Raw genomic sequence first — 27,401 nt, 5'->3', positions numbered from 1 at the left:
GGTGTGTGTGTGTGTGTGTGTGTGTGCGCGCAATGGTGTACTCCTGCCTTTATAAAGACACTATGTCTCTGGGGAATCTATCTACCAGTAACCAGGATAGAAAATAATCCTTAACACTGGAAAAAATTTGCTTGCTTTCATTAGTGACTACCTTGGTCCCATTTGAAAAAACAACTGCACACATAGGAACACAAGATTTGGATTCACTCTCCAAAGTTAATAAATAATTACTGAATGAAGTAGTGCTGGAACAGAGAAGGGCAGGTAGAAGCAATGAAGCTTCAGGCCACAGTTAGGGATGGAAGGCACGGAGCGTGAGTCACCCTGCAGCCCTTATCTGTCAGCCCAAGGAGAAAAGAACTGGCCTAGCCTGATGGGCACCGTAAAAGGCGAGGCAGGAGGAGGAAGAGGATGCACTGAAAGATACCCTTTTAAGAGAAACACAAATCCCGCGAGAGCTGCCTAAGAAATTATCCTGGTCTTCCACTTCCAAGACCAGGCAAAAGAAAAAGCCCTTGTGGTTGTAAGCATAATTGTAGAAATGTACAAAACCAAAGCCTTGTTACTTTCTAAAGCAGATTGGTTTGGACAAAATATTCACACTTCACTGAGGAAACAAAGTGATTGCATGAAAACCATGCAGTTTAAACATGCATGTTCCAATGAATATGTTACAGTGAAGAATCAGGACGAAAAGAAGCAGTGAAGTTTAAAACAACTCCCTTAAACACAAAACTATAGGACAGCTTGGAACATTAACTTAAATTCTTGTTGGGTATTCAGCACATATGCGTACAAGGCCCGCCATCTGCTGACAAGGTTTGGTACTGATAATTTGGAAAGCACTCAGGAGGTGGTGGATTTTGGCAGAGGGTAATTTACTCAATTTTGTAGCAAGTGCTCAACATTAAGTACTAATAACATTAGTCAGGTCTCAACACAGGCAACAAATATCATATCTTGGACCTCATATCTTTATATTTTCTGTTTTACAATATAAGAAGAATACCTACTTCTGGGCAGGAAGAAATTCTGTACTGGTAGGCCCTCCCAGTCACTATTCCCTTCCTCCTCTGTTACATAAACGGAATCATACAGTATGAAATCTTTTTAGTCTGGCTTCTTTCACAAACATTATGTTTGTGGGAGTCATCCATCATGTTAAGCATAGTAGTTTGTTTCATCATTTTCTTTGTATGAACAGATCACAATTTTATCTACTCTACTTCTGATGAACATTTGGATTGTTTCCAGACCTTGGCTATTACAAATAACACGTAGCTTTTGGACATTCTTAGCTGTGTCTTTTGGTGAACATATGTATGCATTTCTGTTGGGTGTATATTTGGGAGTGATACTGATGGGTCATAGGGTATTCAAACATTTAAACTTAGTAATAATGCCAGTTTTCTAAAGTAGTTATACCAAATATATTCCAAACAACCACATATGAGAAAACATATGAGAGCACTATATACTTGCCAACTTGATGTTATTAGGCTTTTAAAAACCTTTAGCAATGTTAGTGGAAATGTAGTAGTATCCTATGACTTTAATTTTCATTTCCCTGGTGACTGATGAGAGGAATGTCATTTAATATGCTTTTTAGTTATTTGGGTATCCTTTTTTGTGAAAAGTCTCTTGCCAGGGAGTTCCCTGGCAGTCCAGTGGTTAGGACTTGGCACTTTCACTGCCATGATTCAATCCCTAGCTGGGGAACTAAGATCCCACAAGCCACAGGGCCCGGCCAAAAAAAAAAAAAGTCTCTTGTCCACTTTTCTATTCAGTTGTTTGTCTTTGTTTTATTGATATATAGGAGTTCTTTACAGATTCTAGATATGAGCCCTTTGTCAATTATATGAACTACAAATATCTCCTTCCTCTTTCTTCTTGTCTGTGGTATGAAACATATGGTGATTTAAGTACAAAACAACATAACATCAAGCAGAAGGGAAGAGAGAATTAACATACTCAAAGTCCCTTACATTGTCCAGAAAGTGGTTAATTGACTAATTGCATTAGAGTGTAATAAGTCAGGGATACAAGTGACAAATTCTATAGTAATCACTAGAAGAAAAATAAAATAATGTATAACTTACCAGTTAATAGATAGGGAAAGGGATGACAAAAATATTTGACTAAACTAAAGGAAGGCAAGAAAGGAGAAAGCAAGGAACATAAAACAGGTAGGACAAAAGGAAATTTAAAAGCTCAAATATATCAGTAATTAAAACAAAAAAATATGAAGATTGAAAATTAAGAGATGGAAAAAGGTATTATAGGAAAATTGTTACCAAGAGAGCTAAAGTATCAATTTTAATATCAGGCAAAATAGATACAGACATAGGGGACAAAGAAGAACAATATATACTCACAAATAAAATAACAGATTAAGAAGACAGGCTGTTTAACTCTCCTCCCACGGAACAGAATATATCAGAATATATAAAAAAAATGACTGGCAGAATCATGGGAAGCTACAGATGGATCAATAATTATAGTTCGAAATTTAAGCACACTTACCTTAAAAACTAATGTATCAAATTGGCAAAAGGTAAAAATATATATAAATCTGAGTAACAGAATTAATAAAGTTATCCTAATACAGATTTATTAGAACCTTAAACACAACAGGTAAAGAATACAATTTCCTTTTGTAGCATACTTGGAACATTCACAAAAATTGACTATGGACTAGGTCATAAAGGAAGCTTCAGTAAATTTCAAAGAGTTGATACTACACAAATATGTTTCTGCCTACGATGCAGTAAAATTAGAAATCAGTAACATCAGAATATCTTGAAAAAACCCCATATATATGCAAACTAGAACACATCATTTGAATAATATCTGGATTAAAGAGTAATTTATAAACTCAGTTATGTGAGTGATAGTGCTACACGTTAAAACATGTGGGATAGGTTAAAGCAAGACTCACATGGACATTTTGGAGAATATCTTTGATATTTGGGTGGGAAAGGCTGTCTAAATAAACTCTCAAAGCATAAATCATAAGGTTAAAATTAATGGATTTGACTCTAGAAAAATTAAGTTCCATGCCATGAAGAACACCATAGACAAAATTAATAAATGAGTGATATAAGAAAATATTTGTAATATCGCTAATTTATAATATATAAGAAAATCTCAATTATCAATAAGAAAAGCACAGGAAACCCCAAAAGAAAAATGAGAAAGAATGCTAACAGGCTATTCACAGAAGGGGAATCCAATGGCTAAGCAGTATATGAAGAGGTACTCAAACTCACTAATAAGAGAAACATAAGTAGAATTGAAAAGTAATTAAGCACATATATGCATCAAGGTGGCAAAGGTTAGAAAGACCAACAATGCCAAACATTGCTGGGGATGTGAGAAAACAGGAACCCACGTGCCCCACTAGTGGGAATGCAGATGGGTGTAGCAATTGGCCAGTGTGTGGTGAACTTGAAGTATGAGCGTACCCTGTGACCATGCAATCCTACCCTTAGAGTATAAACTCAGAAAAGTCTCTCTGAGCCTCCTAAGTGGAGCTGCACAAGGATGTTCATGGCAGCACCATTGTGGGGGCTGGGAGCTGGGGATGAGCTGAATGCCCACTGCTAGGAGGACACACAAGCACAGGATGGCAGATGCATTCTATGGAGCACAACAAAGCAGCCAGCAGCAACAACTAAAAACAGTGCTGAGTGGACAAAAGTGAGAAACAGAGTGAGACACATACTGCAAATTTATATAAACCTAAAACGTATAAATGCAGAAAACAATGCTATTTATTATTCAGAGATACATATTTAAAGACATAAATCATCGTTTAAAAAGGTTATCTATGATCTGTATGTGACAGAATGAGAGTAAGGATCAGAGATGGAAGGAAAAAATCAATTAAAAAAAGCACATCAGGGACTTTCCTGGTGGCACAGTGGTTAAGAATCCGCCCGCCAGTGCAGAGGACATGGGTTCAAGCCCTGGTCCGGGAAGATCCCACATACCGCGGAGCAAGTAAGCCCGTGCGCCACAACTACTGAGCCTGCGCTCTAGAGCCTGCAAGCCACAATTACTGAGCCCTCGTGCCACAACTACTGAAGCCCACGTGCCTAGAGCCTGTGCTCTGCAACAAGAGAAGCCACCTCAATGAGAAGCCCGCGCACTGCAACGAAGAGTAGCCCCCCACCCTTGCCGCAACTAGAGAAAGCCCGTGCGCAACAACGAAGACCCAACTCAGCCAAAAATAAATAGATTAATTAATTTAAAAAAATGTTAAAAAAAAGAAGTGTACCAAAGGTTTGCATGGACTGATGAATTCTCTGCACTTCATATCCAAAAACACTCCCAAACAAACAAATTAACAAGAGTGGACTTATTATCACAAAAATATCTTTAAAAGCACGAGTCAAAGTTAGTCCTTCCCAGCTCCCATTCATATGGAAGCATTAGGTGTGCTCCTTCAGGGCCCTTTCCTTCTTAAAATGAGTCCATTGGGTCCCTGAGTTCTCTTGCGAATCAACCTATACGTGTAGTCTGATTATTAATTTACACTGAATTCTTCCAGGCTTGGTTAAAGGCTGCCGTGTAGGTCTGGTGGGGATTCTCTGCCTCTTCTAGAATAGACCTTTCTCTGCCCTCTTCCTCCCACAAACACATCCTTCCAAAGAGTGGGTACATCCTCTGTCACCCCACTGCTCTGGGCAATTGGCTTGGAGTTGGCCTTTGGAGAGGGATAAATGTGCTGACTACCCAAGGCCCCTTCTCCCTCAGGCTCCAACCATATATCTCTTCCACCTGGGTTTATTTGGTGAGTGTGGGTTGGGCGTAGGGAGAACAAGGAACAATCTTCTCATTCTCATGGATTCAGATATCTCTAAGATCTTTCTCCTTTGAGGCCCTAATCGTAAAATCAATGTATTGAAATATTTTAGACTAGAACAGTAGGGGGAAAAAGGAAGATGGGGGTGTGGGGAGGGGAGGAAATAAGGGCAGGAGGAGAGGGGCAGGGAGAGCAGGCAAGAAATAGAAAGTCAAGAGAATGACATCAGGACTCTAGGACCCAGGGGTGGGTATGAGAGCACTACACATTTAGTGAAGAGTGCCACTGATGTACATGCCTTGGTTGTGGCTGCTCTGATGTGACTGTTGTCCTCCTCTCTTAATTCTGGACAATGGCCATGGAGAAGCCACCGACACAGCACCATGCAGAAGCTCCTCCTGCCTGAAGACAGAGTCTTCTGGCAAAGAACCTCCAGGAATCACGTATACAAAAAGTCCTAAACTGAAAACTTACTGTGCAAATGACAATTTGATCTGCGTTTGAATTTCTATCCATTCTTCCTTTATAATCCTTCCACATTGCAGCAGCTCCTTTGAAAGTCTCTCTGCTTTTGTCAAATTCTCTGAAGCTTCCTTAAACCTGAGTTGTGTTCAGGAAACCTTACACTTGGTGCTACATTCTGGGGCCCTAGTTCCTGGACATCCTTGGCTCTCATACTTCCCATCACCCTTCCTGAGTCACCTGTCAGCTTTTGATTTGGCCTTAAAAATTAACTGTAAGCATTATGAACGGTATTTCTATTTGTAAAGATTAGAGGCAAAAGGATACTTTTGAAGGGACAGTAAGGCTCTCCCCATGGTATGGAATAACTCAACCGAACACTTGAAAACATCTGTATTATCATTGTAGGGATGCACAATGGAGTCGGTGAGGATTTCTTTGGCTTTTTCCACATGTTGTTTTGCTTGCAGTGACAGTCCTGTGGACAAAGAAAAAGCAGTCTCAGTTTCTCTTTCATTTCAGCTCGACAGGAATATAGTTATCTCTGGCCAGGGAATCTAATGAGGTCTCCTTCATATATCATCAAGTGGCACATGGAGATATATCGGGACAGCATGAAATACGATCATGACTATAAGAAACAAAGAAGTGTTTCACACCTAGGACTCAAGATAAAAATTTTGGGCTTCCCTGGTGGCGCAGTGGTTGAGAATCTGCCTGCTAATGCAGGGGACACGGGTTCGAGCCCTGGTCTGGGAGGATCCCACGTGCCGCGGAGCGGCTAGGCCCGTGAGCCACGACTGCTGAGCCTGCGCGTCTGGAGCCTGTGCGGAGGCCGCGATAGTGAGAGGCCCGCGCACCGCGATGAAGAGTGGCCCCCGCTTGCCACAACTAGAGAAAGCCCTCGCACAGAAATGAAGACGCAACACAGCAAAAATAAATAAATTAATTAATAAAAACTCCTACCCCCAACATCTTCTTTAAAAAAAAAAAAAATTTTTTTTCCCACACTGGTCTTTTTAGAAATAATCAAAATGAGCAGGAATTGAACAGCTTTGAAACTTTACCAATGTCAGACGTAAAATGTTATGAATAATTATAAAAAAACAAATGGAATACAAAGACTACAGCATTCTGGGTAGGAAATAAAATATTCATGAATTTTAATCCTGGCTTTGTGACAGCAATCTTAATGAAATACTAAAAATTCTGAATCTTCTGCTCACCCATCCATAATCATAACTTTAGAGAGTTATTTTACCATAATACAAATATGATGATATCTTAAAAACTGACAAAGAATTCCAATGAGGTAAGGGGCTGATGTGCTACAATCTCTTGTTTCTATGTGGTAATAGACTGATATGAATCAAATGAAGTTTAAGAACAGTTACTGCCAAGAACTAATTCCCAGTGGGTTCCAGCGTTCTTCCATTGACATATTCATTTGTGGTAAAGGTGACACTGAGGATCACTATTTAGGTCTCAGGTTTTTTCATTTTCCCACATCCCCATCTTCTTCCCCACAGTGACACACCCTTCCACCCACATCCTAATACTCCTGGTCTTACGTTCTTCATTACATGGAATTGTATCTCAAATCTCTAAAAAGAGCTGTCAAATTATGAAATTCATTCTGTTCCTATGTCTATAAAACAGAATATATTTTCTGAGGGAGAAAATCCAGGGTATGCTATTCCTATAGGAACACTTACAGAATTTTGTCTTATTTTTTAAAAAAGTACACAATCAACCTACCAGAAATTTATTAGGGCCAATAATGTGTGCAACATTATAAAAGACATGATGAATTCTGGTCCATTTCCTCAAGAAACTTGAACTCAATCTACAAGAGGCAGCATGGGTTGAGGTTCAAGAACACTAGCTCTGAAATCAGACTGCTCAGAGTGAATTCCCTGCTCCACCACTTACCTGAAATGTTGGCCCCAGCTTCCCTGACTGTAGACAGGGATAATAACATTACTCACCTCATAGCACGGTGGTGAAGATTGAAGGAAATTATACATGGAAAATAGCATGGTGCCTGGCACTCAGTAAGACCTTAATAAATAGTAGATACTGCTTTTATTTAAAATGAGAAAGAAAGACTATAATGCAGAAAGGTAGCAGGCTGTGGAAGAAAAGCATCATTAAAAAAAATCCCCGATGCTAGGACACTGGTACTGGCAACCAAAATCCTAGGTCTGAGTCGCAGATCAGCTAATCATTAATAGTGTGACCTGGGGCAAGCTGTTTCAACTCAAACTAGTTGTTTCCTCTGAATCTAGAAAATAGGGGGTATAGGGGTATGGTTTGAACTAGATGATCTCCAACGTCCCCTCTGGCTCTAATAGTCTTTTTTTTTTTTTTTTTTTTTTGGCTGTGTTGGGTCTTCGTTTCTGTGCGTGGGCTTTCTCTAGTTGCGGTGAGCAGGGGCCACTCTTCATCACGGTGCGCGGGCCCCTCACTGTCACGGCCTCTCTTGTTGCGGAGCACAGGCTCCAGACGCGCAGGCTCAGTAGTTGTGGCACACGGGCCTAGTTGCTCCATGGCATGTGGGATCCTCCCAGACCAGGGCACGAACCGGTGTCCCCTGCATTGGCAGGCAGACTCTCAACCACTGTGCCGCCAGGGAAGTCCCTCTAATAGTCTTTGATCTAACAGGTAGGAGCAATCTATAATCAGATTTGGCTAAATTTATTGGGTGGCAATTGTGTGCTTAACATTGTGGTGTTTTTCACTTCTGTTTGTTTATTTGTTCACTGGGCCAATCCTGGGAAGTCAGTGCCATCATATCATCATCATTATCATCGCTTTTCAATTGAAGAAACAGAGTACAGCGATGTACTCTTGTACCTCTTGTCCTAGGTTGCCAGTCCATGTTTTTGCCTTCTCTGCATCCATTCTCTCTTCCCCTGTTTTCTTTTGAGGATGCCCAGCCCCTGCACATTCAGTCCTTGTGATTTAGCCAAGGCCAGCCTCCCCCCAAGGATCCAGTGGAGCCAAAAGGCAGGTCTAGCCAATCAGACTCTTTCTTGTCTTTGGCATACAACCCACATCAGCCCAATAAGAATCCCCAAATCCTGAGATTTTGGAGGAGAGACACTCTTTTTTTCCTGGGAATGCTGAGGAAGGAAACCTAAAGCTGCTGGCAACTTGCTGCCACCATGTGGGCAAAGTTTGGCTAAGAATGGAGCCAATACAGAGAAAAACAGAGTTAAGTGGTGTGAAAAGGGAGGAACGGATCTGGCTAAGTCTACAATAAGTTTTACCCCTGGATTTTTAAGTGTATGGGCCAATGAATTACCTTTTGTTTATTGCCAGCTTGATTTAGCCTTTTTTTGGGGGGGGCTGTCACTTATATGCAAGAGACTTTCCATCAATACATATGTGAATGGATCCTATTTTAGGCCCCAACTCTACGCCCTGGGCCATTTCTACAATGCCTTCAAAGCTAACAAGTTAATTATCTCCCAAGAACTACTTTTAAGATCATAAAAAACAAAGCTCAGAGGGCTAAAATCTTCCTTCTCTTTTTTACATATTGTATTAAAAAATCTTATTGACTCTCTGTGAGAGGAAATAGCTCTCAATGTGTAGAGAGGAGAATGTCCAAGAAAACCTGATCCTTCTAAAGTTTAGCCAAATTTGAGGAAAAGAGCAGAAACCAACCAGCCAATCCTCCTCAGCCTGAGGCAGACTCACCTTTCAGCTGGAGGTAGCCCTGAGCCAGGTTAACATGCGCCTTGGCCAGTTTCCAGTGTGAGTCACCATAGCAGATCCTTGTCAGCGCCACACAGCGCATAAGCTCCTGGAGAGCCTGTTTATACTGGAGGAAGGGAAATGGGCTCACCAGTTAGATAGCAAAGCACAAAATCAACTTGTATTTTTATCCATTCAATATACACTTATTGAGTGTTGATTATGGGCCGGGCATGGTTTTAAGGACTTGTGATACATTAGAGAACAAAACAAAGATGTCTTGGATGGCAGGATATTCATCTGGTCGGGTGAAATAGACAATATATATATAAAAAAAAGTAAAAGTTATAGTACATTTAAATTTATAGTAAATAGTGAAAAACATTATGGAGTAAAGGCACTGCCCATCAATGAACAGCTACTACATATTCAGGCACAACAAGTGTGGCGAATGGTGATAGTGTTCAAATAACACCCATTAGTTCTCAATTCAAACAACTTCTTTAGCAGCTGGGATATTAGCACAGCAAATGAGGTCAGCAGGACTTTACAAACAGATTTCATTAAGGGATTAAAGCACATTTTCATCTGGAGCCAGGACAAAGAGAATAACGAACCATGGATTCTAGCTCCAGGTCAGCTTAGAGCAGCAATATACTTAAAGCAAGACTGGTAGTTTTAAAATACAGCTCCAAAATTCTTTGACACTCCTTCCATACAGAGATGGTGGTCTATGTCCCCTTTTCTTTGAATCTGGGTTTTATGACTGTTTGGCTAAAAGAACATGGAGGAAATGATGCAGCGCCACTTTTTAGACCCAGTTCTTAAAGAACTGGCAGCTTCCACTTTTTACTCACTCTTGGAACTTGTTATGGGCTGAATTGTGTCTCCCACCTCCAAATTCATATGTTGGAGTCCTAAGTACTTCAGAATATAACTGTATTTGGAGAGACGGCCTTTAAAGAGGTGAATAAGGTAAAATGAGGCTGTCAGGATGGGGCCCTAATCTAATATGACTGGTGTCCTTGTGAGAAGAGAAAGGGACACTAGGAATGGGCACACACAGAGAAACACGTTGTGAGGACACAGTGGGAGTCAAGGAGAGAGCCCTCTGAATAAAATCAACCCTGCCAACACCTTGACCTTAGACTTCTAGGCTCCAGAACTGTGAGAAAATAAACTTCCTTTGTTGAAGCCACCCAGTCTGAGGTATTTTGCCATAGCAACCCCAGAAGACTAATAACCTAACCACCATTCCATGAGGAAGCCTAAGTGGCCCCACGGAGAGGCCTACATGGAAATGTGCTGGTGGCAGCACTGGTCAACCACAGGACGCCACCCTGGCATCGGATGCTCCACACCTGTTGAGCTCAGCTGATGCTGCATGGAGCAGAGCTGACCAGATCTCACTGAGCTCTGCACAAATTGTGCATTCATGAGCAAAATAAATGGCTGTTTTTGTTTTATGCCACTAAGTCTTAGAGTGGGATACAGTAATAGATAGCTGGAATAGCAAAAGAGGAGGTGGGAGCTACAAAGCTGAAGGGGGCAAAGCAGAGGAAGAACCGTAAGAACGAGGACAGAGTTGTGGAAAAAACCCAGCAGAAGACCCAGTACACCCCCCACCCCTACTCCCCCGGTCAATGCCTAAGTTCAAAGGACCTGCACTTCCACAAAGTTCCCATGTGAGTTAGAAACACTTTCACCTTGAAACAACATTCCTCTTGACAAAAAATGCATACCCAGACAGCTGACCACAGGACAGTTGCTTTTCTGACCTAGCAAAGAGAGGCTGGGGAACACTGTGCTCACTCCATAGTGATGAAGGAAGATGGAGGCGTGGCTTTTTCCTATAGTAACATTTTTCTTATTACAAAAGTAATACATGCTCATTATCAAAATACAGGTGAGCAAAAAAATTAAAAAATCACCTGCCATCTCACCTCTTAGAGACAACTAGGCAGCTAAATTTCTCTCTATCCTTCATTCCTATGAATCTATCTATACATATTTTTTCTTTTTAAACATAGGCTTATAAGCTACATACAGGTTTGCAACTTTTCACAATTTGTGAACATTTCTCCATGTCATCTTCTATGATAATAATTTTTTATGGCTGCATAGCATTTTATTGTATGGATATATTATAAGTGAGTTACTCAACCAATAGCTATTGAGCACTTAGGTTGTTTTAAAATTTTTTCTCTCTGAACATCCTGTGTGGATAGATTTGCTCATATCCATAAGCATTTTCTTTTTCTTTTTTTAAATAGCATTCTTCTTTTTACAGATATAAATTTATTTATTTTATTATTTATTTTTGGCTGCATTGGGTCTTTGATGCTGCACGCGGGCTTTCTGTAGTTGTGGCGAGCAGGGGCTACTCTTTGTTGCGGTGTGCAAGCTTCTCATTGCGGTGGCTTCTCTTGTTGTGGAGCACGGGCTCTAGGTGCGTGGGCTTCAGTAGTTGTGGCATGTGGGCTCAGTAGTTGTGGCTCATGGGCTCTAGAGCACAGGCTCAGTAGTTGTGGCACACGGGCTTAGTTGCTCTGTGGCATGTGGGATCTTCCCGGACCAGGGCTCGAACCTGTGTCCTCCTGAATTGGCAGGAGGATTATTACCCACTGTGCCACCAGGGAAGCCCCATAAGCATTTTCTTAGAATGAATTCCAATGTGACAATAGAGTAAAGGATGTGCAAAATCCTGAGACTTTGCTAGAGTTTGCTGGAGTGCTTCCTCTAGAGGCTGCTTCCATCCACACCTCCCTTACAGCACGTTGTGTGAGCAGGGAATGCACCTTACACAGAAGCAAGCACTAGTTGGGGTCTAACTTGCCAATTTGTCAGTTAACTCATTTCTCCTTGTTTTAGTTTGTATTTTTTTTTCTGCAAAGCTAGTGAGGCTGAACATCTTCAGGTGTTTATTGGCTTTTTGTAGTTCTTCTTTTGGGAAACATCTATTTATTGCCTCTAGAGACAGGAAGTTTATGGAATGGCTTCCTTGAAGACACACAGCAAATTAATACAGTGTATGAGAAAGAAAGAAGTGATGAAAACATTGAGAAGTCTAGATAGACAGTTTGCCAAAAAGAGAGGAGGATCTGATCTGATGGCAAATCTGTCCCAACCACAAGTTTCCAAGGAAGGGCTATATGCAGTCTGAGAGTCAGCCTCCCAGATCAGGGCCTTGGTCTTCACTACCTGCATTGGGGACCAGTGTACAGAAAGAGCAGCCTGTCCTCCCTCTGCTTTCATATTTGCTAGGATGTGTAGTCCAGATACTGCCTTTTGATTTTCCAACCTTTATCCTGCCAGTTCCAGTGGCTTTAGCCAACAGGCATGGGTAGCAGGTAGACAGAAGAGAAGTATGAGTAGGAAGACAATTTCAGAACTGGGATGAGTCTTGGAAATAATCTAGTCTGATCACCTCAATTTAAAGAAGAAATGTAAAGCCAGAGAGGTGAGATGATTTATCACCGAGTGGTAGAGTCAGAACTCACAGTCAAGCTCCTTGATGCAAAGTCCAGATCTCTTCCCACAACATCATTCTTGAGTTACCTGAATTTCTTAAACTTCTTAATATTAAAATATGCAACTCTGAGGATCAGTAAGTCTGGCCATACATATTTTAAAATGGGTATTTAATACCCAGATCTTGGTGTCTAAATATCAATACTATTCTCTTCTAAGAGGAGCCAGCGTTCCCTGAATCCACAGCTGGAGCAGGGAAATACAAGATGAACCTGAAAAATCTTATTGTGTCGGAAATTAAGGAAAGAATCATGGGAGCATATCAAGGACTCAGAAGCCAGCTTGAAGGGGCTCCCACTGACAAATACAAAATAATATAAGTTTTGATGATGATAATGGATTGTAACATATTTGTAAAACAGGATTTCTTGAACCCATACTGATATAAATAAATGAACAATAAAGTGTGAAGAAGGGAAAGCTCTTCCTCATAAAAAGAATGCCAACAAACAAATGTTGAAAGAATGCTGAAGTCAGAGAATCACCATTTGACAAACATCGTAGTAATAGCTAATTCAGGTGAGAATCATCAATGGATGCTATAAACTAGGGGGTGAAGTTTTAATGAGGAATAGGAATAGGATATGTTCACAGTATCAATGAATTTCCCCACAAAATATTAATTACAAAGGGAAGAATAATAATTCTACAGTGAAAAAACCTGCCAGATAGCTCCTTAACCAAGTGATCAAATTTAGCCTCATAGTAATGAGACGAATGACATCTAATATGATGCACTGAGAAGGGCCCTATGTCAGGTCTGTGGGATTCCTGCCCAAAATGTATAATCTGAATCTAATCATAAGGAAACACATGACAAATTCAAATTGGGAGGTATTCTACAAAATAATTGGAGTGTATATTTGTGGCCCCTGCCAAATTCATATGTTGAAGCCCTAACTCTCACTGTAGTATTTAGAGATAGGGCCTCTAAGGCTGTAATTAGGGTCAAATGAGGTTATAAAGGTGGGGCCCTGATCAATAGGATTAGTGTACTTATAAGAAGAGACACCTTTCTCTCCCCCTTCCCCCACATGCACAAAGAAGAGGCCATGTGAGGACACAGCTAGAAGGTGGTGGTCTGCAACCCAAGGGGAGAGCTCTCACCAGACGCCAGCCCTGCTGGCACCTTAATCTTGGACTTCCAGTCTCCAGAACTGTGAGGAGTATGTTTCTGTTGTGTAGGCCACCCAGTCTGTGGTATTCTATTACAGCAGCCCAAACAGACTAATACAGTACTTTTCACAAATACTAAGATTGTGAAAGACAAAGACAGGCTAAGTAACTGCTCTAACTGTTGACTAGAGTCAACATGACTTCATGGATTGGACCATGGCTGATTTTTTTTTCTATAAAAGATATTATTGAGATAATTAGAGAAATATGGATAATGTTTGTAGATTAGATAATAATATATATCAATATTAATTTCCTAAGTTCAATCATTGTACTATCGTTATGTAGGAAAATATCCTTTATTCTTGGGAAATAGGCACTGATGTATTTAGGGGTAAAAGATCATACATTTGTAACTTACTCTCAGATATTCGGAAAAATAATGACAGAGAGAGAGAGTGAGAAATAAAGAAATAAAGTAAATGTTAACAACTGGTATATCTTGTAACTTTTCTGTAAGTCTGAAAGTATTTTAAAATAAAAAATTACCAAAGAATGGTATTTTAAGAAGCAAATTATGTCATATTAATACTTTCCTAAAAACATTAAGGCTTCCTAGAGCACTTAACTTAGACCTGCAAGGCAGGTAAGCTGCCTCTCCAACTACATTTCATGTCAGACTGAAGCTTCCTATCATCACTTCAAACATAGTCACGCTAGTGCCAAACTTATAAATTTTATGGCTGCTGTTCCCTCTCCCTAGAACTCCTTTCCCTCAGCTCCTCCACGCTGGCTCCTTCTCTTCTTTAGGTGTCAGCTCAGATGTCACCTCCTCAGTGAGGTCCTCCCTTACCTAAGATAGGCCCACTCTGTTTCCTCCATAGCACTTAGCACAATCTCTACTTCACTGGTTTATTTACAATGTCCCCTCAGCTCCATGAGGGCAGGTAAGCTGTTTGTCCTGTTCACCGCTGAATCCAAGGGTTCCTCATCTGAATGGCAGAACACAAAAAATGCTTTGATATCATTCTAGATGCATAGAAGGGAAGTTAATTCTTTATATACACCAAATGCAGATGGCCAACAAACACATGAAAAGATGCTCAACATCACTAATTATTAGAGAAATGCAAATCAAAAGTACAATGAGGTATCACCTCTCACCAGTCAGAATGGCCATCATCAAAAAGCCTACAAACAATAAATGCTGGAGAGGGTGTGGAGAAAAGGGAACCCTCATACACTGTTGGTGGGAATGTAAATTGATACAGCCACTATGGAAAACAGTACGCAGGTTCCTTAAAAAACTAAAAATAGAATTACCATATGACCCAACAATCCCACTACTGGGCATATACCCAGAGAAAACCACAATTCAAAAAAACACATGTACCCCAATGTTCATAGCAGCACTATTTACAATAGCCAGGACATGGAAGCAACCTAAATGTCTATCAACAACCTAAATGTCTATCTTCTTTATCTAGCAAATGGATAAAGAAGATGTGGCACATATATACAGTGGAATATTACTCAGCCATAAAAAGGAATAAAATTGGGTCATTTGTAGATACATGGATGGACCTAGAGAGTATCATACAGAGTGAAGTAAGTCAGAAAGAGAAAAGCAAATATCGTATAATAACACATATATGTGGAATCTAGAAAAATGGTATAGATGATCTTATTTGCAAAGGAGAATTAGAGACAGAAACGTAGAGAACAAATGTATGGAGACCAAGGGGGAAAGGGATGGGGTGGGAGGAATTGGGAGACTGGGATTGGCACATATACAGTATTGATACTATGTACAAAATAGACAACTGATGGGAACATACTGTATAGCACAGGGAACTCTACCTAATGCACTGTGGTAACCTAAATGGGAGGGAAGTCCAAAAGGGAGGGGATATCTGTACATGTATGGCTGATTCATTTTGTTGTGCAGTAGAGGCTAACAAAACATTGCAAAGCAGCCATACTCCAATACAAATTAATAATAATAAAAATATATACACCAAATGCCTTAGGGCATTAAGGCTTAGTTCTCCTGCAGACCTCTGGTTGAGAAAGGCTGCCAGCTGAGGCTGACATAGCACACAGCCTGGCACATAGTAGGTACTAAATAAATATCTGCTGCATAATGAATAAGCACACCTTCAAAACCAAATTCACACCTTCTCTCCATAATCCTGCTCTTCTTCCTGTATTCATTACAATAACAAAGGGCTCTGACAAGCCTTGGGTCACCCAGGCTGGCTGAGCCCTAAGTCAGGAATTGCACACACCCCTCTCTGGCTCACTTTTGCCTCTCCAACCTCTATGTCCCCCCCAGTTACCAGGTTTCATTGATTCATATTTCCAAATTCTTATCAAAAGATCTCAGCATTTTGCAAATAGAGATTGTCATACTAAGTGAAGTAAGTCAGAAAGAGAAAGACAAATACTATATGATATCACTTATGTGTGGATTCTAAAATATGACACAAATGAACCTATCTATGAAACAGAAACAGAATCACAGACATAGAGAACAGACAGGTGGTTGCCAAGGGGAAGGGGATTGGGGGAGGGATGGACTGGGAGTTTGGGATTAGCAGATGCAAACTAATATATATAGAATGTATATATATATATATATATATATAATATATATATATATAAAGCAAGGTCCTACTGTATAGCACAGAGAACTATAATAAATATCCTATGATAAACCATAATGGAAAAGAATATTAAAAAAAGAATGTATATATATGAATAACTGAATCACTTTGCTGTATAGCAGAAATTAACACAACATTGTAAATCCACTATACTTCAAAAAAAAAAAAAAAGATCTCAGCATTTCTACTGACTCTGCCATATTTCAGGCCCTTGCCAGGATTATTGCAAATATCCTGCAAACTGGCCCTCCTCCAGTTTACCTCCCTTCTCTTCCTCCACCACCCAGTTATCTGAGGTCTGAGGGATCATTTCAGAAACTCAGACTTGTTCATGGCCCTCTTCTGCTTATAATCCTATGACAGTCTCCAGCACCCTGAGAAGAAAATCTAAACTTTTCCTGGGTGTTGAACACCTTCTGGTCCCAGCTCCTGCCCATAATCCAACCTCATTTGCTGCCCTGTGTAACTAAAGCCTCCATCCCAGATAGTTCCATATAGTTCCCCAAACAACCTGTGAACCCTCAGACCCGCAACTCTTGCCCATCTGCCACCTCTGCCCAGAACGCTATTGTCCTCTCTCCTACCTGGGGCCAGCTCCTAAGTACTGTTATCAGTGCAGTCCAAATAACTCCCATCCCAAGAAGCATGCCTTAAGCGCTGTCCCTCCTCCAACTCCAGGGTCATTGCCCATCCCTCCTCCCCTCACTCCCCATGCTTTGCATCTATACCACCTAAGCTTGTGTTTGTCACAGAACTTATGCTGATTACCATTATCCATCTATCTCCCAACCAGACCATGAATCCCTCTGAGGCAGAGGCTGTAGCTTTCCCATCTGTGCCCCCAGCACTTGCAGAGCACCTGGCACAGATTAGGTATACAGTAAATTTTTGTGAATAATTGGACAAATAGGGTCTGACACATAAGAGGTGGTAGAGAAATACATATTGAATGAATGAGTAAATAAATAAAACTTTGAAGAGAGATGGGAAAGAAGTATGCAGAGAACAAGATTAGGAACCTAAGAAATATAAGCTCCATGAGAGCAGAAACTTCATCTGCTTTGTCCTGTATTCCAGTGCCTAGACCTGGCACACAGGAGGAGCTCAATAAATATTTACTGATTGATGGAAAATGACTGTAGTAGGTCAAATCACAACCAGTCAGTCTAGTGTACACTTGTCAGAAGTCAGGGAAAACTTGTTTGTTCATTTGTGCACTCATTCAGCAAACATAATGTTGACTGTGCCAAGTGCTGGGCTTGGAGTCCTGAGGTACTACACCCACTCACACTATGAAAAAGGCACTGTCATATTTTCTCTTGTACCAAACTCCTGAGAGTAGGAATGCAACCTAAAGTATCCTACTTCTCAATTACCAGAGTACAGGTATAAAAAGAAAGGCTCCTTACCTCATGACTGCTAGAATAGGACTTTGCTTTCTCTTCACAGAGGTGGAGTTTCTCTTGAGGAGGCTGAAACAGTGCTGTCTGAGGCAGCTTGTTTTGGAGCATTTTTCTAGGTGTTATGCTGACGGCAGCAACAATTTCATCCAGGTGGTTGGACATGTGAATTTCCTGTGATTCTTGCTTATTTTTATATACATTATCCTCTAATTTTTAAATAAGGAAACGAAGGTGTTAATGATAATTTCCATAGTTACTTTTAGAAATACACATTTTTTTTCTAGAAATTGAGACTAGAATCTAAGAAAATTTCAACACTATACTCAAGACTTCTTTGAAATAAGTAGCATTCTATCCAAAAAGATCCTAGTGGCTAGTACTAACTTCTTTCAGACTGATTTCAAGTTTTAACTAAACCAAACATTCTTTGTTCTCTCTATATATTATATGTATATATATGTATGTGTATATGTGTATACACACATACTGATATATTTTATATATGATATATGTATCTATATATTATATATGATATGTATGTATATATATCAGTAGGAATCAGCTGAGCCCAAACAGTTCTCAAAGAGCTCAGATTAGATCTGTTGAATCCCAAGTGACCTTGAAAACAGGAAAAAATGACATGTTAAACTTTCACTTCCAGCCAAGATGGAGTAATAGGGATGAGATTTATCCTCTTGCCCGAAGTCACCAACCAATTAACAAACAAAAACAACAAAAAACAACCCATAGGCAAAAAAGGTATGAAACAATGGTTTTCAAGAGACAGGACAACAGACTTGAGAAATGGAAAAAAGAAACAAAGTGAGACCCATGATTGCCCCAGGTTATTGCTTTGAAAAAGTTTCTAGAACATGCAGGGTAACCCAGAATTACCCTGTGGACTATCTGAGTTGAGGAAATAGAGTAGATCATCTGGGGAGACCAAGGTGGCTGGAGTTCACAGGACAGAATACTAGAGAGGATAGAGCTGCACAGAGAGGACCCCAGAGATTAGCACCCCTCAAGTATGGGGAGAGAATACTGACCAGCACGTGTGTAAGAAAACTACTTGAGTCTGAAGAAAGACTCCTCTAATAAGATTGAAAGGAAGTGTCTGGTGCTCACTAAGGCTGGTGCCTGTTCCCACTGACCAGACAGGAAAAACTCATAATTCATGAGGTACACGGTAAAATATTCAGAAGGGTTTTGTCTCAGTAATGGAGATTAGCCCTAGAGTGAACCCTGCTTAGATCCACTTAACAAACCATGAGAGTAAGACCTAAAAGGGTAAAACTGTTTCCAAGTAACTTAACTGTATCAGAGGGCAAAACTCAAGGATGTTCATAGGAATGCAAAAAAAGCCAGCATTAAACAAGGTAAAATTCATATAATCTGACGTCCAAAGAAAGATCACCAGGCATGCAAGTAGGCAAGAAAACATGGCCCATAATGAGAAGAATAATCAGTCAAAACTGACCCAGAACTGACCCAGATATTAAGTTAGCAGAAAAGAATATTAAAGGTTATTATAATTGTATTCCATATGTTTAAAAAGTTAACTAGAGACATGGAATACAAAGAGACCCAAAATGAACTTCTAGATAAGAAAATTATACGTGAGATGAAAAATACACTAGATCAGATTAATGGGAGATTAGATATTACAGATGAAAAGATGAAAAGATGCATGAACTTGCAGACACAGCAACAGAAACCATCTTTTAAAAAATCAGTGAGCTGTGAAACAACTTCAAATTGCCTAATATATATATAATTTGAGTCCCTAAAGGAAAGCAGATTGTAGTGGGGACAAAAAAAATAAGTGTTTGAAGAAATAACGGCCAAAATTTTTCCAAATTTGAGGAAAAGTAAAAACCCAGAGATTCAAGAAGCTTAATGAAAACTAAACACAAGAAGCATAAAGGAAACTACACCAAGATACATCATAACCAAATTGCTCAAAACCATGATAAAGAGAAAATATTAAAAGTAGTCATAAAAAAGGACATTTTTTTTTTTTTTTTTGTGGTACGTAGGCCTCTCACTGTTGTGGCCTCTCCCATTGCGGAGCACAGGGTCCGGACGCACAGGCCTATCGGCCATGGCTCACGGGCCCAGCCGCTCCGCGGCACGTGGGATCCTCCCGGACCGGGGCACGAACCCGCGTCCCCTGCATTGGCAAGCGGACTCTCAACCACTGCGCCACCAGGGAAGCCCCAAAAAGGACATATTAGTATTAAAAAAAAGATGATGATAGCAGGTTTCTGGGAGGAAATAACACACATGAGAAGACAGTGAAGCACCATATTTAAAGTATGGACAGAAAAAAAATTGCCAAGCTAAAATTCCGTACCAGTGAAAATATCTTTCAAGATCAAAATCTGAAAGAAATCATCACCAGCAGGACTTCCCTGGTGGTGCAGTGGTTAAGAATCCTCCTGCCAATGCAGGGGACACAGGTTCAAGACCTGGTCCAGGAAGATCCCACATGTTGCAGAGCAACTAAGCCCGTGTGCCACAACTACTGAGTCTGTGCTCTAGAGTCCACGAGCCACAACTACTGAGCCTGTGTGCCACAACTACTGAAGCCTGCAGGCCGCGAGCCTGTGCTCCACAGCAAGAGAAGCCACTGCAATGAGAAGCCCACACACTGCGACAAAGAGTAGCCCCCACTAGCCGCAACTAGAGAAAGCCCGTGCACAGCAACAAAGACCCAATGCAGCCAAAATAAATAAATAAATTAATTAATTAAAAAAAAATCATCACCAGCAGATTTGTACCCCAATGTTCCCAATAAATATTAAGTGAAGTCTTTCAAAAGGAAGAAAAATGATAACAAATGGAAATATAGATCTACACAAAGGAATTAAGAACAATGAAAAAGATACTTACATGGGCAAATATGTAAGACATATTTTCATATTATTTCATATATTTTCATATTTCATATATTTTCATATTATTTAAATCTCTTTAAAAGATAATCGGGCAGAGGAGTAAGACATGGAGATCACCTTCCTCCCCACAAATACATCAGAAATACATCTACACGTGGAACAACTCTTAGAGAACATCTAATGAACGCTGACAGAAGACCCCAGACTTCCCAAAAGGCAAGAAAATCCCCACGTACCTGGGTAAGGCAAAAGAAAAAAGAGAAAACAGAGACAAAAGAATAGGGATGGGACCTGCACCTCTGGGAGGGAGCTGTGAAGGAAGAAGAGTTTCCACACACTATGAAGCCCCTTCACTGGTAGAGACGGGGGATGGGGGGGAAGCTTTGGAGCCATGGAGGAGAGCACAGAAACAGGGGTGCAGAGGGCAAAGCGGAGAGATTCCCGCCCAGAGGATTGGTGTGGACCAGCACTCACAAGCCTGAGACACTTGTCTGCTCACCTGCCAGGGCTGGTGGGGGCTTGGAGCTGAGGCTCTGGCTTTGAAGGTCAGATCCCAGGGAGAGGACTGGGGTTGGCTGCATGAACACAGCCTGAAGGGGGGCTAGTGAGCCACAGCTAGCTGGGAGGGAGTCCAGGAAAAAGTATGGACCCGCCTAAGAGGCAAGAGACAATTGTTTTGGGGTGCGCGAGGAGAAGGGATTCAGAGCACCGCCTAAATGAGCTCCAGAGATGGGTGCGAGCCACAGCTATCAGCATGGACATCAGAGACTGGCATGAGAGGCTAAGGCTGCTGCTTCAGCTACCAAGAAGCCTGTGTGCAAGCACAGGTCACTAACCACACCTCCCTTCCCCAGAGCCTGTGCAGCCCGCCACTGCCAGGGTCCCGTGATCCAGGGACAACTTCCCCGGGAGAACACACAGCATGCCTCAGGCTGTTGCAAAGTCATGCCGGTCTCTGCCACCACAGTCTCGCCCCACGTTCCATATACTTCTCTCCCCCATGCCTAGTGAGCCAGAGTCCCCTAATCAGCTGCTTCTTTAACCCCATCCTGTCTGGGGGAAGAATAGATGCCCTCAGGTGACCTACACACAGAGGCGGGGCCAAATCCAAAGCTGAACCCCAGGAGCTGTGTGAACAAAGAAGAGAAAGGGAAATTTCTCCCAGCAGCCTCAGGAGCAGTGGAGTTAATCTCCACAATCAACTTGATGTACCCTGCATCTGTGGAATACCTGAATAGACAAAGAATCATCCCAAACTTGAGGCAGTGGACTTTGGGAGCAACTGGGGTTTGCTTTCTGCATCTAAGTTGTTTCTGGTTTTATGTTTATCATAGTTTAGTATTTAGGGTTTATTATCATTAGTAGATTTGTTTATTGATTTGGTTGCTCTCTTTCTTTTATATACATATATATATATATATATTTCCTTTTTCTCTTTTTGTGACTGTGTATGTGTATGCTTCTTCGTGTGATTTTGTCTGTATAGCTTTGCTTTTACCATTTGTCCTACAGTTCTGTCTGGTTCTTTTTTGATTGTTTTGGTTTTTTAGTATAGTTTTAGTGCTTGTTATCATTGGTGGATTTGCTTTTTGGTTTGGCTGCTCTCCTCTTTCTTTCTTCCTTTTAAAAAATTTTTAATAATTAAAAATAATTTTATTTTAATAACTTTCTTTCCTTCCTTCCCTCCTTCCTCCCCCCTCCCTCTCTCTCTCCCTCTCTCTCTTTCTCCGTCTCTTTCTTTCTTTCTTTCTTTCTTTTTTCCTCACTTTTCTTCTGAGACTTGTGGCTGACAGGGTCTTGGTGCTCCAGCGGGGTGTCAGGCCTGAGCCTCTAAGCAGGGAGAGCTGAGTTCAAGACACTGGTCCACCAGAGACCTCCCAGCTCCATGTAATATCAAATGGCAAAAGCTCTCTCAGGGATCTCCATCTCAACGCTAAGACCCAGCTCCACTCAACGACCAGCAAGCTACAATGCTGGACACCTTATGCCAAACAACGAGCAAGATAGGAACACAATCCCACCCTTTATCAGAGAGGCTGCCTAAAATCATAATAAGGCCACAGACACCCCAAAACACACCACCAGATGTGGTCCTACCCACCAGAAAGACAAGATCCAGCCTCATCCACCAGAACACAGGCACCAGTCCCCTCCACCAGGAAGCCTACACAACCCACTGAACCAAGTTTAGCCACTGGGGGCAGACACCAAAAACAATGGGAATTACGAACCTGCAGCCTGTGAGAAGGAGACCCCAAACACAGTAAGTTAAGCAAAATGAGAAGACAAAAAAACACACAGCAGATGAAGGAGCAGTGTAAAAACTCACCAGACCAAACAAATGAAGAGGAAATAGGCAGTCTACCTGAAAAAGAATTCAGAATAATGATAGTAAAGATGATCCAAAATCTTGGAAACAGAATGGAGAAAATACAAGAAATGTTTAACAAGGATCTAGAATAACTAAATAGCAAACAAACAATGATGAACAACACAATAAATGAAATTAAATATGCTCTAGAAGGAATCAATAGCAGAATAACTGAGGCAGAAGAACAGATAAATGACTGGGAAGATAAAATAGTGGAAATAACTAGCACAGAGAAGAAAAAAGAAAATCGAATGAAAAGAATTGTGGACAGTCTCAGAGACCTCTGGGAAAACATTAAACGCACCAACATTCGAATTATAGGGGTCCCAGAAGAAGAAGGGAAAAAGAAAAGGACTGAGAAAATATCTGAAGAGATTATAATTGAAAACTTCCTTAATATGGGAAAGGAAATAGTCAACTGAGTCCAGGAAGCGAGAGAGTCCCATACAGGATAAATCCAAGGAGAAACACGCCAAGACACATATTAATTAAACTAGCAAAAATTAAATACAAAGAAAAAATATTAAAAGCAGCAAGGGAAAAACAACAAATAACATACAAGGGGATCCCCATAAGGTTAACAGCTGATCTTTCAGCAGAAACTCTGCAAGCCAGAAGGGAGTGACAGGACATATTTAAAGGATGAAAGGGAAAAACATACAACCAAGATTACTCTACTCAGCAAGGATCTCATTCAGATTTGATGGAGAAATTAAAACCTTTACAGACAAGCAAAAGCTAAAAGAATTCAGCACTACAAGACCAGCTTTACAACAAATGCTAAAGGAACTTCTCTAGGCAGGAAACACAAGAGAAGGAAAAGACCTACAATAACAAACCCAAAACAATTAAGAAAATAGTAATAGGAACATATATATTGATAACTACCTTAGAAGTAAATGGATTAAATACTCCAACCAAAAGACGTAGATTGGCTGAATGGACACACAAACAAGAACCATATATATGCTGTCTGCAAGAGACCCACTTCAGACCAAGGGACACATACAGACTGAAAGTGAGGGGATGGAAAAAGATATTCCATGCAAACGGAAATCAAAAGAAAGCTGGGAGTAGCAATTCTCATATCAGACAAAATAGACTTTAAAATAAAGACTATTACAAGAGACAAAGAAGGACATTACATAATGATCAAGGGATCAATCCAAGAAGAAGATATAACAATTGTAAATATTTATTCACCCAACATAGGAGCACCTCAATACATAAGGCAAATGCTAACAGCCATAAAAGGGGAAACTGACAGTAACACAATAACAGTAGGGGACTTTAACACCCCACTTTCACCAATGGACAGATCATCCAAAATGAAAATAAATAAGGAAACACAAGCTTTAAATGATTAAACAATATGGACTTAATTGATATTTATAGGACATTCCATCCAAAAACAACAGAACACACCTTCTTCTCAAGTGCTCATGGAACATTCTCCAGGATAGAGCATATCTTGGGTCACAAATCAAGCCTTGGTAGATTTAAGAAGACTGAAATTGTATCAAGTATCTTTTCCAACCACAGTGCTCTGAGACTAGATATAAATTACAGGAAAAAATACGTTAAAAATACAAACAAATGGAGGCTAAACAACACACTACTAAATAACCAAGAAATCACTGAAGAAATCAAAGAGGAAATTAAAAAATACCTAGAAGCAAATGACAATGAAAACACGATGACCTAAAACCTATGGGATGCAGCAAAAGCAGTTCTAAGAGGGAAGTTTATAGCAATACAATCCTACCTCAAGAAACAAGAAACATCTCAAATAAACAACCTAACGTTACACCTAAAGCAATTAGAGAAAGAAGAGAAAAAACCCCCAAAGTTAGCAGAAGGAAAGAAATCATAAAGATCACATCAGAAATAAATTTTAAAAAAAATGAAGGAAACGATAGCAAAGATAAATAAAACTAAAAGCTGGTTCTTTGAGACGATAAACAAAATTGATAAACCATTAGCCAGACTCATCAAGAAAAAAAGGGAGGAGACTCAAATAAATAGAATTAGAAATGAAAAAGGAGAAGTAATAAATGACACTGAACAAATACAAAGGATCATGAGAGATTACCACAAGGAACTATGTGCCAATAAAATGGACAACCACGAAGAAATGGACAAATTGTTAGAAAAGCACAACCTTCCAAGACTGAACCTGGGAGAAATAGAAAATATACACAGACCAATCACAAGCACTGATATTGAGACTGGGATTAAAAATCTTCCAATGAACAAAAGCCAAGGACCAGATGGCTTCACAGGTGAATTCTACCAAACATTGAGAGGAAAGTTAACACCTATCCTTCTCAAGCTCTTCCAAAATATAGCATAGGGAGGAACACTTCCAAACTCATTCTATGAGGCCACCATCACCCTGATACCAAAACCAGACAAGGATGTCACAAAGAAAGAAAACTACAGGCCAGTATTGCTGATGAACATAGATGCAAAAATCGTCAACAAAATACTAGCAAACAGAATCCAACAGCACATTAAAAGGATCATACACTATGATCAAGTGGGGTTTATCCCAGCAATGCAAAGATTCTTCAGTATACACAAATCAATCAATGTGATAAACCATATTAACAAACTGAGGGAGAAAAAACCATATGATCATCTCAATAGATGCAGAAAAAGCTTTTGACAAAATTCAACACCCATTTATAAAAAAAACCCTCTAGAAAGTAGGCATAGTGGGAACTTACCTCAACATAATAAAGGCCATATATGAGAAACCCACAGCCAACATCATTCTTAATGGTGAAAAACTGAAACCATTTCCACTAAGATCAGGAACAAGACAATGTTGTCCACTCTCACCACTATTATTCAACATAGTTTTGGAAGTTTTAGCCACAGCAATCAGAGAAGAAAAAGAAATAAAAGGAATCCAAATCAGAAAAGAAGAAGTAAAACTGTTACTGTTTGCAGATGACATGATACTGCACATAGAGAATCCTACAGATGCTACCAGAAATCTACTAGAGGTAACCAATGAATTTGGTAAAGTAGCAGGATAGAAAACTAATGCACAGAAATCTCTTGCATTCCTATACACTAATGATGAAAAATCTGAAAGAGAAATTAAGGAAAATCTCCCATTTAACGTTGCAACAAAAATAATAAAATACCTAGGAATAAACCTACCTAAGGAGACAAAAGACCTGTATGCAGAAAATTATAAGACACTGATGAAAGAAATTAAAGACGTTACAAACACATGGAGACATATACCGTGTTCTTGGATTGGAAGAATCAGCATTGTGAAAATGACTATACTACACAAAGCAATCTACAGATTCAATGCAATCCCTATCAAATGACCAATGGCATTTTCCACAGAACTAGAACAAAATATTTCACAATTTGTATGGAAACACAAAAGACCCCAAATACCCAAAGCAATCTTGAGAAAGAAAAATGGAGCTGGAGGAATCAGGCTCCCTGACTTCAGACTATACTACAAAGCTACAGTAATCAAGACACTATGGTATTGGCACAAAAACAGAAAATACATCAATGGAATAGGATAGAAAGCCCAGAGATAAACCCACACAAATATGGTCACCTTTTTTTTGATAAAGGAGGGAAGAATATACCATGGAGAAAAGAGAGCCTCTTCAATAAGTGGTGCTGGAAAAACTGGACAGCTACATGCAAAAGAATGATATTAGAACCCTTCCTAACACCATACACAAAAATAAACTCAATATTGGTTAAAGACCTAAATGTAAGGCCAGACACTATAAAACTCTTAGAGGAAAACATAGGCAGAACACTCTATGACATAAACCACAGCAAGACCCTTTTTGACCCACCTCCTAGAGAAATGGAAATAAGAACAAAAATAAACAAATGGGACCTAATGAAACTTTAAAGCTTTGCACAGAAAAGGGAACCATAAACAAGATGAAAAGACAACCCTCAGAATGGGAGAAAATACTTGCAAATGAAGCAACTGACAGAGAATTAATCTCAAAAATTTACACGCAGCTCATGCAGCTCAATATAAAAAAATTAAACAACCCAATCCAAAAATGGGCAGAAGAACTAAATAGACATTTCTCCAAAGAAGATATACAGATTGCCAACAAACACATGAAAGGATGCTCAACATCACTAATCATTAGAGAAATGAAAATCAAAAGTACAATGAGGTATCACCTCTCACCAGTCAGAATGGCCATCATCAAAAATATCTACAAACAATAAACGCTGGAGAGGGTGTGGAGAAAAGGGAACACTCTTGCACTGTCGGTGGGAATGTAAATTGATACAGTCACTATGGAGAACAGTATGGAGGTTCCTCAAAAAACTAAAAGGAGAACTACCATATGACCCAGCAATCCCTCTACTGGGCATATACCCTCAGAAATCTATAAGTCAAAGAGAGTCATGTACCACAATGTTCACTGCAGCTCT

At 40.1% G+C, this 27,401-nt stretch overlaps 1 protein-coding gene across 2 annotated transcripts in view; it reads right to left on the bottom strand.

Moving 5' to 3' along the window:
• TTC23 (tetratricopeptide repeat domain 23) overlaps window positions 1–27,401 on the bottom strand; it is a 109,481-nt gene that overhangs the window by 62,712 nt on the left and 19,368 nt on the right. The window contains exons 2-5 of one of the 2 annotated variants that reach the window (XM_082617557.1): window positions 17,694–17,893; window positions 8,975–9,098; window positions 5,597–5,747; window positions 5,282–5,407 (exon numbers count right to left, since the gene is read on the bottom strand). In XM_082617557.1, the coding sequence (XP_082473683.1) occupies window positions 5,282–5,407; window positions 5,597–5,747; window positions 8,975–9,098; window positions 17,694–17,849 (557 nt within the window). In that variant the 5' untranslated portion in view covers window positions 17,850–17,893. The remainder of the gene's footprint in view (window positions 1–5,281; window positions 5,408–5,596; window positions 5,748–8,974; window positions 9,099–17,693; window positions 17,894–27,401) is intronic. The other variant, XM_082617558.1, reaches the window with a different exon arrangement.

This window comes from Mesoplodon mirus (assembly GCF_964341445.2).
Source record: "Mesoplodon mirus genome assembly, chromosome: 4".
Taxonomy (NCBI): domain Eukaryota; kingdom Metazoa; phylum Chordata; class Mammalia; order Artiodactyla; family Ziphiidae; genus Mesoplodon; species Mesoplodon mirus.
Note: the sequence above shows the minus strand (reverse complement) of the source record. Positions and strands in the feature narration are given on the sequence as shown.